The sequence below is a fragment of the Anticarsia gemmatalis genome, chromosome 25 (assembly GCF_050436995.1).
Source record: "Anticarsia gemmatalis isolate Benzon Research Colony breed Stoneville strain chromosome 25, ilAntGemm2 primary, whole genome shotgun sequence".
NCBI lineage: Eukaryota > Metazoa > Arthropoda > Insecta > Lepidoptera > Erebidae > Anticarsia > Anticarsia gemmatalis.
Genome location: NC_134769.1, coordinates 1,754,704 through 1,772,146, shown reverse-complemented (window position 1 = coordinate 1,772,146; position 17,443 = coordinate 1,754,704). Strand labels below are relative to the sequence as shown.

The following is a 17,443-nucleotide window of genomic DNA, read 5'->3' as shown; positions in this document are numbered from 1 at the left end:
ACAATCATCAAATACGATGCTCCATAACCGTCAACAATAGCCAGTGCCATAATAAACATATTATATACACAATAACACTAAACTGCAATACTGATTTACAAACTAAGATTTAGCATTTTAAGTACCTGAAGTCACCCACTTTTTAGAGGTAAAGAACCTGGATTCTTGCAATAAGAAACGGGAACCATCACAACACAACGCTTTTCTACATCACACAAACCGTAAAACAATACAAAAACAAAACCACATTGCGTACGAAAAACTCGCCCGCAATAATGCGTACACGAAACATAATAAAATACTCTTATAGTATACAAAAATACATTAAATTCGGTATGCCGGTGTTCGCGTGACCGCGCGTCGTTCGTCTCCATTCCGATGTCTCCGTAATCGCTTGGCATTGAAAGCAGTTTCACGTTTAGCAAAGAATTACAAGCGATTTGTAATTTACTTTTTCTTTATCGACCGGTTTGAGCAGCTGTTTTGCTGACGTACCAGGAGAAGGGTGGCAGCCGGTTCAGTTGTGTACAAAGATTTTTGCGACTTGTTTTTGAATCTCGATTACTTAACCCTTAGCTTAATAAGCTATAGGGAAAGTAACTCTGTCTGTCTGTTTGTAATGTTTTCAGAGATAAACAATTGAGTTAAATGTTATTTAGCAAGGCAATATGTTGGTTAGCCTTGATGTATAAAAATTGTCTTTTATTTACTTGCAATTTTGATTCGCCATTTAGTCGCAAATTAAGAAAAATCCTAATATATTAAACGTACACAGAAACATAATATCACGCCTATTATACCCAAATCTTTAGGCAGAGGTGTATAAGGTATTAAAGTTCTCCTATTAAAATCATATTAAGCTTAAAAATTCATATATGTAAAGTAAGTAAGCATTCATGAAGGCTTACGTAACTAAAAGCCCTGCGTTGTTTGTGAAGCGATTAAAAGTTGAATGTATTAGGTACATCGCGTGTTTAGTATACACACGTCACCGTTTTTGCGAGCCTACCGAACGAATATAGGGCAATGTATTAACATAAATTTGTGAATATCGTTTGAAAAACATTTTAAGCTTAAATTGTCTTTCTATTCAGCACGCTGCATTTTATAATGGAATGTGAATTGATAAAATAATATTTCTTTTTTTATTATTTATAAAATGGTTTAAGCCGGAATGGTTCAAAACGAATGACAAATAGGAAACGCATGTTCTTGCCAATGTCCTTATTCGCTGCAGGGCAATGTTACCCGTATTCGGCAAGACCATATCCGGCAATAATGAATTTGGATAGAAAAAATAAACCTATTTAAACCAAAACTCATCGAATCGAAATTTATAAAACCTTAACGTGCATACTCTTCGCGGGATATCAGGCACGAATTTTCAAAATTTATGTATGGGGAAGCTTACGCCTTTACAAAGCGGCTGAAGCTAATGTGTAGGGTAAAACTAATTAAAAAACTGAATTAATTATGAAAATATAGTATTCTTACCACTATAGTCGAGGCACATTACTGGGCTAGGCTAATAACATCGGTATATAAAAAAATTTAATACTATTTCTGATTTCTGGGTTTTGGCTGATAGCCAACAAATGATTCAGAAAATGTTTTCGTCAATTACATTGATATTTATATGTTTTTAAAAAACAAATTAAAAATCGTAGGGGTAGTTGAAACTATCAAAATAACATCTATAAATATCGAACTCATAAGTTGCCTATCATAAGAATCAAACCCTGTATCACGTGCTACAAGTCCATTATTTTCAACAAATTTTCCATATTTTGTGCAGGTACTTATTAAAACATCGTAATAGAGTTTTGAAAATATGAAATAGTTGAGCCCTTTTTTAGCTGACTGTACAAGCGATACCTCGAAATTGTAGTTTTTTCTATGAAAATTATAAATTAGGGTTTGTAATTTCAGACAGCTTTTACCCGAATTTAGTTTGACTCACTGTAATCAATATCGTATTCACGCTAAACCATGAACGAAGCAGACACTTAATTATACGTCTTATTAATTAGAATATGACACGCTAATAGCCAATTAGTATTTGAATATGAAACCTAGACTACCTAGATAGGCAACCTAGGTATATATTTGTAATAATGGAAAATTTCTAAACTACTCGTACTTGTATGTATCATATCATAAAACCTAGTACGAGACGGGTAATAGCACTGTGAGGAGAGTACAACTAATAAAAATATGAATCAATAAACGTTGAATGGGTTGATAGAGGTAAATGTAAAAGAAAACATGCAGTTGACTATATCTAGCGTGGCGTAAGGTAATGGTAGTCAACCAACCTGAAGGTTCAAAGACGAATGACGACGATTACTCACACGGATTTTTATCTTTTTCCCAAATATAAAAACTTTACAATTAAGAATGAAAATAACAATCTGTAGCGCAGTTTTGTAGTAGTGAACACACAAACTGTCAAACAGACAGGATAACAACTTTCGTAAATCAAAATATTTGAAGTTTTCATGATTTGTCATCCTCATACTAGAAAAAAGTTCCACAAATACACTCCTGTCAACGTTTCCTCAAGGAAAGCATTTTTAATCATTAGTTTTTTTTGGCCGACAAAATCTCACGATGCTTATAGCGTTTTTCATAACATCTTTATTCATATTTTGTTGGTTAAGAGCACCTAACGTAATATCCTAAGGAAAAAATAAGTATCCGATGTTTGAGGCAAATAGTAAACTTATACCCCCCTTGACATAATATAATAAGCTTTACACTTATCAAGGAACAAGAATTATAGTAACAATACTGTCTAGTGCTGTAGAGTTGATTATCGATTCATAGAGGACATATTGAAGGACGATACGCAATATTCGCGCACTGAATACAAAGGACTGAGATAATCGTAGTTTATATCTATTAGTAATCTGTATATTTGTTTGTGGGGGATTTTATCCTAAACTTCTAACAAAACAACATGTTCACTTCTTGTTCTCATGAAGATAAAATAATAATTGTGATAAAAATCAGAAATGACAGTTTATAATAATATAACTGCTGTAAATACTTATTGTGTTTCATTTATATATACATCTTACAAGAATAGCATTCTGTTTTTTTTTTCTGGTACATTTCTGGTAGTTACCAGTTCCTAATGGCCAAAATTGTGAGCAGAAGTTATATACAACATAAATAATGAAATGCTTATAGTCAACTATTGTGTTTGAACAATGGGTTGTGTGTGGTAACTATAATTTTTAATAGATCTCTTATCTTAGTAGACAACAGCCGGGACCGACTTTTTACGTGCCCTCCGAAGCACGGAGATGCCCAGTTCAAATACCACTATGCGGTCACCCATCTATAGAGTGACCGCGCCAAGGGTTGCTTAACCCACAGATCGTTTACCGACCGGTGAGCGCAACTGGCTATGGGCGCCTCTTAAAGGCAATGAAAGAAGATAAAGTCTTTACTTTACTTACTTTACTGCAAAGAAAAATTGTTCACACTATGTGCCGTTTCTACATACGGCCGGTACTTATGTAAGTTCACTGACCTGTTTAAACTGATGAGCTGCGACTTCAACAGTTTGAAGACGATCCTGGCGTCTTCCTCCATGATGAGGCCAGCCTTAGCCATCTCGTTGGCCACCTCCTCGCAGTCGTCGTTTTCCATGTCGAACTCGAACTGAATTGCTTCGTTCTCTTTGTGAGTATACGATCTGTGGGACAGTGGTAGTGGTTTAGAGAAATGTTGAGGATTTATGGTCTGAATTTACTTTGATAAGATAACTATTAGGTGTTATTCATACTCAAGATGATTTTGATCGCAGTGATGTTACACACAGGCTAAAATACAAGGAACGCAACGCCGAAACACTTAAGGACATATATTTTTTATTAGTTCTTTCTGATTTATGATTATTATTTATTTGTTTTCTCGGATGATGTAAGAAACTGTTATACCTATTTTTGAAATTTTATAGACACACTTTTTACTATCTCGGTAAACAATTAACTAGCAAAATCTACGGCAGTTGCGAGTTTAAGTTACATAATCAATAGTAATAAAGCTTATTATAAAATAATGACAAGAAAATCTTCGGTATGAATTTTATGAAGACTGAAACCATGTCCATTATCTATTTGTTTAGTGTTACGTACCGTTTCTTAGGGTCGATGATCTTGAGGCGGAACTGTATCTTGGTGATGTCTGAGGACGTGACCAGGTCTCTGCCCACGATCTCTAACCGGAGTCCGATGTCCTCGCCGAAGAACTCGTGGTTCAGCAGGTCTTTTACTTTGGGCCTAAGATATTATAGTAAATCATTAATTTACTTATAGTTTCTTATACATCAAACTATAATTTTGTGTATTCATTTTGGATTAGTCCTTAAAGTGATCTAAGTATAGTAGATGTAATGTTTTCCAAATAAATATACTCGATTTTTATATACAGGGAGTATTTTTGTACGTGTAATCTGATTACATATAAGCGTATACGCCCGTGTACGTTCGAAATAATATGAAAAATTGTAGATGTCAAAAATCGCACATACCTGTCAGCTTTGTTGGGCTTGATGCAAGACTCGATGATGTCCTTGACCTCAGGTATGGTCACCTTCTCCAAGCTTTGAGGTTTCACGCCCTATGCACAAACAAACAACCTACAATTATAAACATTATACATTGTTTTTACTGAATTACTGCTTAATATTATAATGTAACGGGTCTTAATCGCGATTGAAAATTAAAGGTTAGAATACCTTATATGTTCACCCGAACTTGCAAGTCGTAATATATTTATATTACGACTTGCAAGTTTAAGAAGGAATTAGGTATATGAAATACATAGATAATGCTGCTAACACCACTTTCTGGGAGCTAAGTACGGACTGCTAAACTAGCTCCCCGTCAGCTGTAAAACCGGTCTAGGTAGTACATCTCGGCGGCACATATTACATGATGACAGTTTATAACAATTATGTACAATAACGTGATTTTTTTAGGTACATTCTGGTTTTTCAAAAAGTATACCTTTGCTTGAACAAGTAGGGTAATGGCATTTTCAAACTTATATTATTATGTGCCTTAGTGTCTTAGTAGTATAAGAATCTCACCGAGACGACTTTCTTGTAGATCTGCGCGGGCCCCGAGCACTCGGAGTAGGGGTACTCGCCCGTGGCCATCTCCAGCATGCACATGCCGAACGCGTACACGTCCACCGACTCGTCGTAGTGCTCCTCGTACATCTCCGGCGCCATGAACTCGGGGGTGCCTGCGCACACGTACGTAGCCAGCATTACACACCATTCACTCGACAATAGGGTAGATGACTACCAGTCAAATCCACTTCTCTTTATGAAATGTCAAAAATACATTTTAGCATAGTAATACAAAACAGTGACGTCACAGCTTCGTATTTTTGTTGGTATCAATGAGTGCTCAATAAAAATTATATGTTTCAGTCTGTAGTAATTACAATTTCAACACTATTTACTTAGTAACTCCTCCAGTAGGACTGAATAATGTATATGTGTGAGAAGCAAACCCATGTCTTTCGCGTGCAATAAATACTTAATCACAATTTTACGAGCAAATTTTTCCCTTCACTTTCATAAGTAGTTGTATGTATACCTATGACAGACTTGGCGAAGCTCCTGTTCTTGAGCGTGGCGAGCCCGAGGTCGCCGATCTTGACGCTGCCCGTGGTGCCTGTGATGAAGATGTTGTCGCACTTCAGATCTCTGACGGACAAACACACACGTTACTTATACTTACAACACTGCTTTCCGTACTGAAATATACTTTAGCAAAGAGCTCTGTACTCTACATTAGGACTAGTAAAACTCCACCATAGTCCGTCAACATAGTAGAGGGCCTTGACAAGAACGATTTATCAAGATTGTAACCGGCTCTCTCTCTCTAAAAATACACAAAACCCTAGTGGCTCTTATCGTACCTTTAAGACCTTTATCGACCAGTTTCATAACACTATAAAATAAGTAATAACTAGTATTTTGAAAGTTATTCTATTTAGTTGAAAAGTAGAGATAGTAGTATTTATTACCATATTATTATGTGTGGTTATTATACCTGTGTATAATGGGCGGTGTTCTCGAGTGCAGAAAGTTGAGTCCCTTGAGGATCTGTCGACACCACGACTTGAGCACCTTCGGGTTGATGCGCTTGAACCGACGGAGATAACTGTGAACAGTATAAGATACCATTATTCAATGTGAAAATTAAGATAATCTATTAAAAGATAATCGATCGACAATAGATGATAAAATAATATGACTATTTGTATTGGATACTTGTTATTTTTTTTAGTGAAAAAAATGAAGTATATCCCAAAAACTCTAATCTTGTTTAAGTTAAGTTACTATTTATTCAAATTGCGTGCTGTACGCGTATGTACCCTGTACATACAGATAAGGTCATGCTCATTCAAAAATGTAAAGCATCTTAACTTATAACCTCTCGCGTTGCATGTTTAATGTATAATAGAATACGGGAATCAACGCGAACACGCTATTTACCTTAAAATGCCTAACGTTTCGGCGCAGGTTAGAGCACTTCATTAGGTATCACTATCAGGTAAAATGCGTGTTCGCGTTAATTCCCGTATTCTATTATACATTATTTAAAGCATCTGTTTCACCACTTTTAGATAAATATCAATCTTATGAAATAAAATATTGATAATACTGTTTTTAAACGTCTTCTTATTTTTGCTGTTACTTTATCCAGCAGATTCGAGCACTTCACTCTTAATTAAACTGGCCCTAAGTCTGTTGAAATGTGCATTAAATACTCTATAATATTATTTATTAGTGTATGGAGGTTGCTTACGCCTTGAGCGTGCCGGACAGCATGAGCTCGGTGATGAGCACGATGTTCTTCTTCTTGGCCACGGTGCCCTCCCAGTAGTTGTAGAAGCGCACGATGTTGGGGTGCTGCAGCTTCTTCAGCATGTCCGCCTCCTCGCGGAACCGGAGACGCTCCGTTTTGTTCAGCTTTTTCTCCTGAAAATTACACAAAAATAATTAGTACTACTATTATTTTACCCCATCCTCATTCCGGGAGGAGACCCTTGCCCATCAGTACAGCAGTAATAGGTTAAATATATTTTTATTTATTTTATAGGTTTAAACAAGTATTGCATAGAGATAGAAATGTCGAGATGCACTCGAACATACACAATGTAGGTTCAGTGTGCCAATGATGGTACACAAAAGTTATTACACAGCCAACACTAGAAAACAAAATAATATAAACAGGCAGTAATATCACGGTCAGTTTCAAATTAACCTTGTAATCTTGCATAAAGGAGTTAAGATTATGGTAATATTAACGTCTTTTCATAATAACATAATTAAGTTATAATGAGGAAACTAACCAGTAACTCGCACCAAGCTACAGCAACACCGGTCTGCGTGTCAAGTCCATGGTACACGGTCTTGAACGAGCCACGACCCACCTCCTTATCATACTTGAAGAACCTACGGAAAATTTACAAAACACTTTAATAGAAGGATGTTACAGTCACTAGTTTGCATACCATATATTGTGATTGTATTCCACAGAACTGTATATATAAAAGATTGAGACTTGACAGACAGTTTAATAGATAACTTTCTCTCCAAATTGACAGATCAAATCAAATTCCTCTATACATAGTTAAACACCTCGGACTTGATGCCAAAATTTCCTTTCAAAGATTTCTTTTGTTTTTTCCATGAAATTAGAATTAAAATTTTTGAGAGTTTATCAAAATTCAAAGGACAAATAAGACGTAAAAAGTGCCTAGAAATTGAAATGGAGTCCTCTGCCCTGCAGTGGGACAGTAACAGACTATAAATAAATTGCAATATTTTTAATCAACTAACTATTTCTTATCTCGTGATACTTTTGAATGGGTCTTGTAATACTGACCTGCCACAAGGTGATACTCCGATGGGCTCCTCCTCATCTTCCTTGTCTTGCTTCTCTTTCTCCTTCTGCTCCAACTTCTCCAGCTCGTATATGGGACCGTACACCAACCCTGCAACACCAACAATGCATTGTGATAAAATCATTACTCCACTATGGAATTGTTATGTTTTTGGTGATTGTTTTTCTATCAACAAAAAGAAAAGTAAAGTTTGACTTGAATAGATGCCTTTACACGTTGCCTTTAGACGGCGCGCTCTTCGCTCATGTTTTCTTCGCGGGCTTGACAGATGAGCGCAGCGCGCGCTCTTTCCTTTGTTTTTTCACGCGCGAAAGAGTGTGTGTGTAAAGACACCTATTGTAAGTGGCAAATCATGGAATAAACATACTCGTATTTTTTTTTATTCGCGACTGTCTTTTATGAGCGTATACGGACTAGCACGTATCCGTCCGAATGATTTCACTTAGCCATATAATACAAAATTCAAATCTTTTCTTTAAGTCACTAATGTACGCAGTCATTAGCCGCGTCCACATTAAGCGAGGAGCCTCCCGAGGAAATATGTCGGTCTCGCTCATTTCGATTTTAAAGAAAAGAGACTAAGATATTGCCTCGCGAGGCCGCTCGCTTAATGTGGACCCGCGTTCACATTAAGCGAGCGGTCTATTAGTTAATATTATCACGAAAAAATATATTTGACCTTAAGTAAATAATAGTATTAAATAGTTACCATTCTGTGGTTCCTGCGGTTGATCTTCGCCTGACGCATCAGTTTTCGATATTCGCTTCTCTGTGGCTGTAGCTATTTCTATGTTCTCTTCCTGTAATACGATACAATACATAGTCAAATAGACTTTCCTAACCATTATATACTAATATATACCACTGGACACTATTGATATTTGAAATTATTAATTTAAAATATGTTGCGGGGATTCCCCTAATAACAGACAACAACGATTAAACGTTTCTTGTTTACAGATTTATTCTTACGAGCATTATAAGACATTACCCAAGTTGTAGTCTAGTTTAGATTTAAACTCATGATATCTCACTGCACACATAAAAAACTTAATAGGCATAGCAATTTTTTTACGACTTTATGTGTCAATGTTATCGGTTTTATAGAGTTATCAATCTCAAGTAATTTCATTACCAATGCCAGAAATATCTGTCTATTCTATGTCCGTATTAGTAGACTTCAAATTAGAAGCACGGTTTTAAGAACCTATTTTTGTATTTCAAACTGTCCATTTATACGGACCCTTGAGATGCTTTGCGAACGTATCCGATAATGCTTGCCACCAGCCATTCTGAAAACATTCTGCTATACGTTGTTCATCTCCAATACTGCGTTCAATGTTTGGTGTCTCATTCTTTTTATGGCGATAGAGAGGGGCCAGTACAAAAAAGCTAATACAATTAATAATTTATTATGATGTTTACCAGATCTTGTTCCGAGATGAAGGCATCGTCCTCGAGGCGCGCGACGAGCTTGTTCCCGCTGTCGTCGAGCTCCGGGTCGCACAGCGCGCCCTGCCCGGAGCTGCGCCGGTGGAAGTTGCCTACCGCCACTCCGACTACTGGTTGACTAGCCTGAAATATTACACGAACAGATTAAAAATAATGCTATAGTACAGTTGAATAGAATACTAAATATTCTTTTTTCTGTCAATTGCGGATCCACAGCTTAACTACTGATTTGATTTTGTAAGTTCACTCCCTATACCGACGAAGGAGTGAAGAGTTTCACCACGTTTGTATGTAATTTAAACTTTGATCAGGTAGTATTCTTTTAATAAAAGCAAAAATAAAGTATTAATTGAAAACTAGTTTACGAATTTCGTATACTATTATTATGATGAAACAAAAAACAAAATAGATAAAACCAATCCTCAGTAATATATGTATTTAAGAAATACCAGTCATACTATCTTAGATATACAAACTCACGTATTATTATCATCATAGCAACAAGTGCGATTACAACTGAGATAGATCTCGTTAAACAATAAACCACTTGATATCGCAGCATCATAATAATACAGATTTAGTATAAAGATAGTCTGGACCCGATAACGTTAGTTTGAAGATAAACTTGTTATCAATCGAGACAATGTCGATGACCTGAATTACATTTTAAAATATGTTTTCTTTATTTCAAATCACGGTAAATGCATATCAGATTGATGGCCGATTTTCTTAACAGCTGACCCACACTAATATGACCACACTCTATATCATTACGCCGGCTCCACATGTTGGTCCCAACGCTTGTACCAACGTTGGACTGCCTCGGTGAGGCGTACACACGTTGGCTAATAAACTAGTTCTGTCCCGTCAGATCACGAGCGTTGGCGCAGATTCCTTTGATGATATCGACACGAGCCGGCCAACTACCAACGCTCTTCCCAACGTTGGGACCAAGGCCATTTTCTAGATCCACTCGTTGGACGAATAGCGTTGGGGCCTATATTGTGGAGCCGGCGTTACAAGACATAGTAAGATTCAAGAAATAATCACCAACTTGAACACTATGTTAAGGTTATAGGCAAACAAGCGTGCCAAGTAGTCTTTGATAAAATCAAACACGTTAAGCAGACAATAGACAATTTATATGGATGAAATAGATGAGACTTTGCCCAGCAATGGGAAAAGATAGTCTACCAAAAAGATAGGGCGTATAGGCCAAATTAAAAGCCTACGATCAACTGTGATATAGAATTACAAAAATTCAAAGACGTTACGAACGCCACAATTGAGGTACACTTTATTAAACGTCTATCTACATCAGCGTACACGTGTGTATCCGTTTTCAACGTACACCTCTACCCTATACCCGCCTTTAGACATCGGGTAATGTAAACAAGTTTATAAAAAATACCAAAATGCAACTACATTAAATATAGAATCTTATCACAAATCTAAGTGTTTCCTGTTTATTTCGATTTCTAGGTCATCGTAGTGTTTTAGCATTGTTTGATAAAGATTCATCTCGAATAAGCAAAAATAAGCAAAAATAACACATATCATGTTACTGATATTATCTCATCGCCCGACTAACCGTGTCTGCCAAATAAGTATTGTAATAAAAACCAGATCTTATGTATATATTGAAAGTGGAGGTTTGACAAAGCAAATAACAAAAAAAAATAGATGAATTGCACGTTTGTAAAGGTACCTAGATTGCAAGTAAACAAAATTTATTAATTTTAATAGGATAGCCCGTCGAACTAATTTAATCTCCAATTATTCTTATAAATTCAAGATAATATCGCTAATAAAATAAAAAGTCAGTGTTGTCACTCTAAAATCTAACAACAAACTTAATTCCATTCAAAATTCAAAAATTAACAAAAAAATCAATCCATACTAATATTATAAATGCGAAAGTAACTCTGTCTGTCTGTCTGTCTGTCTGTCTGTCTGTCTGTCTGTCTGTCTGTCTGTCTGTCTGTCTGTCTGTCTGTCTGTCTGCTACTCAATCACGCCTAAACTACTGAACCAATTTGCATGAAATTTGGTATGGAGATAGTTTGATACCCGAGAAAGGACATAGGCTACTTTTTACCCCGGGAAAATGACGCATTTCCCGGGAAAATTCAGGTTTCGCCACCAAAGTCGCGAATAATCAATATTATAATGACATTGAATTAACAAAATTCCGTTGTCATGGCAACAGTTTTAATGGCGGATATGCTTTAGCGCGAGTTATATGAGATTTAATAATTTTGAGAATATTTTTCGTGAAAAAAAGCATATTTTGTTGTTAAGGAATAATTAAGCTTTGTAAAAAAAAATCATTCACGCGAGCGGAGCCGCACGGGTCAGCTAGTAACTAAATAAATAAACTAATAAAAATAAACAGTTTTCAAACACTATTTATAGTCTTAACGGGCGTAAAGTCACATGTTTGCATAAAGCTTAGTTATTAAGATAACAACTATGTGTCAGGTTCATGGTAAAGGGACATAAACACCATCAAACAGGTCGTTTTCTTCCATTTATATTAGTATTGGCTAGTTAAGATAAGAAAACTAGGTACTAGTGATACACGCTATACTTATAAATACGCGATACTTATAAAAAATATTATATGTGAAGATATTTGACATTAGTGTCAAGTATTCATAAAAAGGATCCATTTGTCGTAAACTTATTTTTTTATCACCATCTATGTTGGGTTGTCAAAAAGATTTTAGTCGCTATTCAATGTGCCCAATGTGCCCATCATAATGTGTTTCACTGGATCAGCATACACGTAGAGTAAAAATAAAGGTTTGATCGAGTATAACTATGTATAAAGAAAAAGAGTAATCATGCCCATATTGCCCTTGTACATGGGCGTAATTACTAAGTAATATTAAAAATATGTATACAAAAAAAATAAGCCGAAAATATGACCCAACAAGTACATACAATACGCCTTAAGGGATAAAACGTGATACTATGTGTATTTAAAAATATTTTAATAGCATAGATAAGTGTCAACTATAATGTAAAGCAATTAGCCGATTCCTTGAACCTTTCAACTGAAAACCATTGATAAACCACGTCTTGTAACGAGAAGGGATATGGTTATGTCTTTTTATATTATTATTAGTTTGTTGACTTCTAGCTAAATATAAAATTAAATATTCTATTATAGATCGCTAAGTTAACTAGCTTTTGAATCTGACTTTTCTCGCAGTGGAATTTTAAGGCGTTAAGTGCGGGGGCATTCAAAAACTATACAGATTTCATAGTCTTTAAAATTTCTTAATAGACCGTATTTTTAAGCACTATATATTATATCACTTTTGTTAAAATAGTAGTAAATAAATTGTACAAAATATTTGAAATTGATAAACATGATATATTCTTTAAGGAAAACATTATTTGATAAGGTACAGGTGACTTCAGGATGACTTCACCGGGCAGTGGGACCATATAAATTTATGATAATATCTAGCTTTCGGCCTGCGGCTTTTTCCGCGAGGAATTTCCTTTCGGGATGGAATTTTTAGAAATCCTCCGAAAGTGATCCATCCGTCTTCATACGAAATTTCAACTTTCTACATTCAGTACCTTAGGCTGTGCGTTGTCCATCAGTCAGTCGGTAAATCAGTAACGGAAAGGTTATAATATTATTGACTAGCCGACCCGCGCAACTTCGCTTGCGTGACATAAGAGAGAATGGTTCAACATTTTCCCCGTTTTTGTAACATTTTTTACTGGTACTCTGCTCCTGCGTAGCGTGATGATATATAGCCTATAGCCTTCCTCAATAAATAGGCTTGCTAACACTGAAATAATTTTTCAAATCGTACCAGTAGTTCCTGAGATTAGCGCGTTAAATAAACAAACTCTCCAGCTTTATAATATTAGTATAGATAGTATAGATTATAATAACACTTACAACACTAGTAGTGAGCGAGTTGAGCATATCGAAGGTGTTGCTCTGCTGCGTGTGGATGATGGCGAGCGCGTTGTACGGCCGCGGGCCCAGCACCGGAGCCTTCATCACGCCTACCTCGCTGCCGACCACCACCTGCACACAAACACACAAACATTATTATACATACATAAAGTAAATGTGTCGAAAATAAGTTTCTTACTTCAAGTTTGAAGGGGGAAAATGTAATAATTCGTTAATTGTAAAGCATGTCTTCATAACGCCCTGTGCCCATGGCTGGGCAGATAAAAGAGAGCGTTTTTATACGATTTCATGAACTCTCCGTATAATCATTTTTTTATTGTATTTTTAAAAATCAGTCTAATTTCTCTATTTATTGGCCCGAAGACGTAGACAAGCTGCAGGGTATGGGTCAATAAATCTAATTTCTTCAAGAGCATTATTTTTCATTTATTAGATCAAATACGCTCGTTAAAGATGATCTACTAACTTTTTGTATTTAAGTTCACGGCATAATACACATTCTTTGGATTGCATTTCAATAAGTTTCCTGTCATTGTATCCTCCTATGAATAATATCTTACCTAATAAACCCAAAAAGAGTAAATTGAAAATTGCTATTAATCGAATATAAATTATTTATTTTTCCTTCCCCTTTTTCCTTTCCTTCTTTCTTTCTTTGTTCAAAAATACCCAAGCACGTATTTTAATCAAAACATTGTAATGGTTTAAGTTTAGGCTGGAGTATACTCGTCTACTGATCACAATATTCGATTCCCGGGGCTTGCAAAGTATTTTTTTCTTTGAAAATTTAGTAGCATACCCGGTATGTAGCAATAGGCTAGCCCGCTATCTGATTGTAATTTTTGTGAGTTATTTATATGTATGTAAAAGTACCCGCGACACAAGAGCAATCTCAGAGCGGGAGTAGTATAAAAAAAAAACAATAATATCATACTCACTTTGAAAGTCTTTTCTTTCCCGTGCACGGTCTTCTCTTTAGCAGATAACACGGTCGGTTCGAGATGATGTGCCGTCGGCTGTGATATTTGATGACCGTGACTGTGAAGACCTGATGTCATCTGAAATTGAAAGACCAGGGTTAAAAAAATACCATATTAGGTACAAAGAGATGAAACACCATATTAGGCTATATAACAGCAGCAATATTTGGCAACAGCTGCCAGTTGCGTTTAACCAGTGAAATATTTAATATGATTAAAAATTAGTAGCCGGGGGTTCTTTTGCTAGCTGTTGTCTTAAGGCTCTACCCCGTTTCCGAGCTAGTGGTATATTCAGTAATTGTAACGGCCATAATAAGTTTCAATATTTGACCTAAATAAAAGGTTTGATTTTTATTTTTCCAATCGTACAGTATTATTCCGAATTTTATTTACTGCACTGATTCTACAACAAAAGATGAAGATTGTGGTCTCCAAACATAAGAATGAGACACATTAAAACAGAAAAAACTGCATAATTGTTACTTCGTTTTAGAGCTTTACTCTTTAAACTCCTAGACCGCAACCGTTAAACTTTATAATATTAGTAGTTAGTACATAGTTTATTAAACATTGTAAATAGCTATCTCCTTTTCTAACTCGAGCGACACACATACAGGGCATGATAATTGACTATTTATATGTACAATTTTATTATTTATTTAGAGTTTATTTCCTTCCCGCCTGCATACAGACGGTCATTATGTATTTCTTGTAATCGGGTCACGGGAATATAACGTTTAGGTATATAATTTGTCTTTAGTAATTACATTATGAGGGCATATGATTTTTACAAAGAATTTGAATATTGTTTTATTTATAGTCCACTAATAGGAAGAAGACGCGTGATTTTATTTATGAATGTATGAAAATAAAAAAAACTTTTTTTTTTTGTGATATTTTTTTTACCCCTTACTGCGATATCTCCGCCCTAACGAGGGAGGGATTAGGCCTTGACTAGGACACGAATTCCTAAATAAATCTTAAACACGAATTAGAAAAGTGCAGTAAGCGTAATATGTATTCCTAAGTTAAGGTATCTATGGGTTTTGTAACCTAAAATAAAATTATTTGATTTGTAATTCCCAGGTTCGATTATCTCGTAAGGCAGTGTTATTGTGTTTTTGTTATGGAATATTAGACATGTTGTGAGTGTTATCAATTTATCTACGCCGTACTGTCAGTGTTTGTTTATATACGGGAATTAAACTCTAAAACGAACCAAGCATTTTCATAATACATTAAAATTGATTACAGAGTAAACATGTAGATATATGTAAGCATGTGTCACATATATTATTATTATAGGTATGCATGAATGAAAATATCTAAAAATGACTTTTCCTTCACGATATGATATAACTAATTAACTAAAAATAGTCACTTCCTAATAGTGAATCCGCAACCGTTCTCCTATGACCGGTTCGCCATTGGACTGTTCGTCGACAGGATGATTCATTTATTTCCTTTTCCCCAACAGAGTCTTTCACCTATGGACATTGCGTCGACAGAAACTTTCATATATGTCAATTTCGACGACAGGTCTTTCCAGCTACAGAATATTCCACCGACACGACGATAAACCTATTACTCTGGTAACTACAGACCTTTTCATCTAAGGAGAATAGGCTGTCAATTTTAACACAAGCGATAAAACAAAAATATACATATCTAACAGCTACAGCTTACTGTATCTTTACTCAGAGAAAAGGTCTGTAGTTACCAGAGTAATAGGTTTATCGTCGTGTCGGTGGAATATTCTGTAGCTGGAAAGACCTGTCGTCGAAATTGACATAGATGAAAGTTTCTGTCGACGCAATGTCCATAGGTGAAAGACTCTGTTGGGGAAAAGGAAATAAATGAATCATCCTGTCGACGAACAGTCCAATGGCGAACCGGTCATAGGAGAACGGTTGCGGATTCCCTAATAGTAACCTGACTTTATTTCAATAGGTGCAATAAAAAAATATTAATCTCAACAACTAATTAAAATGATTTGATATCCAATAAAACTGCAAAATGATTCCTTCACAATAAAATAAACCTATCATTGTAACATCTAAAAGCCAAAAAAATATTCTGCATTTACAAAAAAATCTCCTGACTATCATTGAGAACTTAGCACTGACAATATTTTTCAAAACAAAACACCACAGAAAAATTTTAAGAATACATACCCAAACACAAAATCACAATTATAAAACACTTTTAAAACTACAATAACAAACAATAAATTAACACAAAATAAAACTTTTAATTCAAAACAAAAATTGTATTCAAAATGCGCGCGCGCAGTTCGCCGTGCCTTTTGCAAAACGGAACGAACAACAATGAATGAGTGTCTTTGCAGACGCGGGCACTACACGGCGACCGGCTAGCTTGTGACGATGCATCATGCTCTCTTCAATGGGAGGTTGATAACGCGTCATACGTTTATCATCCACATGATGTAATAGCATTCCATAATAGTAATAGTACGTACATTATTGTCAGAGAGTGATTTACGAGATGTGTTACAACAAAATATAAGTAAATAATTTTCATGTTAACGTTTATTAAATGTTTATTTTGATGACGTCGTTTTGGCATTGCGTTGATAATCATATATTATTGATATATTAATAGTTATGCATAAAGCCACGCCTTGTTATTTTCCTATGAGGATCATCAGCCTAGCTTTTCTTCCAACTTGTTATGTTGGAGTCACCTTTCAGTCTCATCGGATGCAGCTGAACTGCTGACTGCCTATCGGACCTCTACAACCCAGTTACCTGGGTTATAACACGATACCCCTCTGCAAGACTGGTAGTCGACTTTAAGCTTCTGACTACTGGTAACGCCTGTCAACGATCTTTGAGAATGGCAGCCGGGACCCACAATTTAACGTGTTTTCCGAAACACCGAGAAATTTCATTAAAACCGTGCAATAGTTTCTTCGTGGAAGAGTTACAAACATCCATCTATCTTCACAAACTTTTGAATTTATTATATTAGTAGTATAGGATACTAATAGGAATCCATCTGTGACACTGAAACTCACTCAATTTATCTGCATCGTACGTTAACAGAACACTATTTTAGTAGTTGATAAAAATGCATTCAAGATTCTGGACGTACGCACTTCCTTCAC

At 35.6% G+C, this 17,443-nt stretch overlaps 1 protein-coding gene across 11 annotated transcripts in view; it reads right to left on the bottom strand.

The window, feature by feature from the left end:
* The window catches only part of LOC142983872 (uncharacterized), a 60,413-nt gene that overhangs the window by 26,125 nt on the left and 16,845 nt on the right, over positions 1–17,443 (bottom strand). For 8 of the 11 annotated variants that reach the window (XM_076131031.1, XM_076131029.1, XM_076131038.1 and 5 more), the window contains exons 3-15: positions 14,275–14,394; positions 13,316–13,447; positions 9,364–9,513; positions 8,650–8,738; positions 7,920–8,039; positions 7,384–7,486; positions 6,837–7,009; positions 6,078–6,188; positions 5,619–5,728; positions 5,102–5,259; positions 4,541–4,629; positions 4,146–4,289; positions 3,539–3,703 (exon numbers count right to left, since the gene is read on the bottom strand). In XM_076131031.1, coding sequence (XP_075987146.1) covers positions 3,539–3,703; positions 4,146–4,289; positions 4,541–4,629; positions 5,102–5,259; positions 5,619–5,728; positions 6,078–6,188; positions 6,837–7,009; positions 7,384–7,486; positions 7,920–8,039; positions 8,650–8,738; positions 9,364–9,513; positions 13,316–13,447; positions 14,275–14,394 — 1,664 coding nt within the window. Of the gene's footprint in view, positions 1–3,538; positions 3,704–4,145; positions 4,290–4,540; positions 4,630–5,101; positions 5,260–5,618; positions 5,729–6,077; positions 6,189–6,836; positions 7,010–7,383; positions 7,487–7,919; positions 8,040–8,647; positions 8,739–9,363; positions 9,514–13,315; positions 13,448–14,274; positions 14,395–17,443 lie in introns of all 11 variants that reach the window. The other 3 variants (XM_076131035.1, XM_076131036.1, XM_076131040.1) reach the window with 1 other exon arrangement.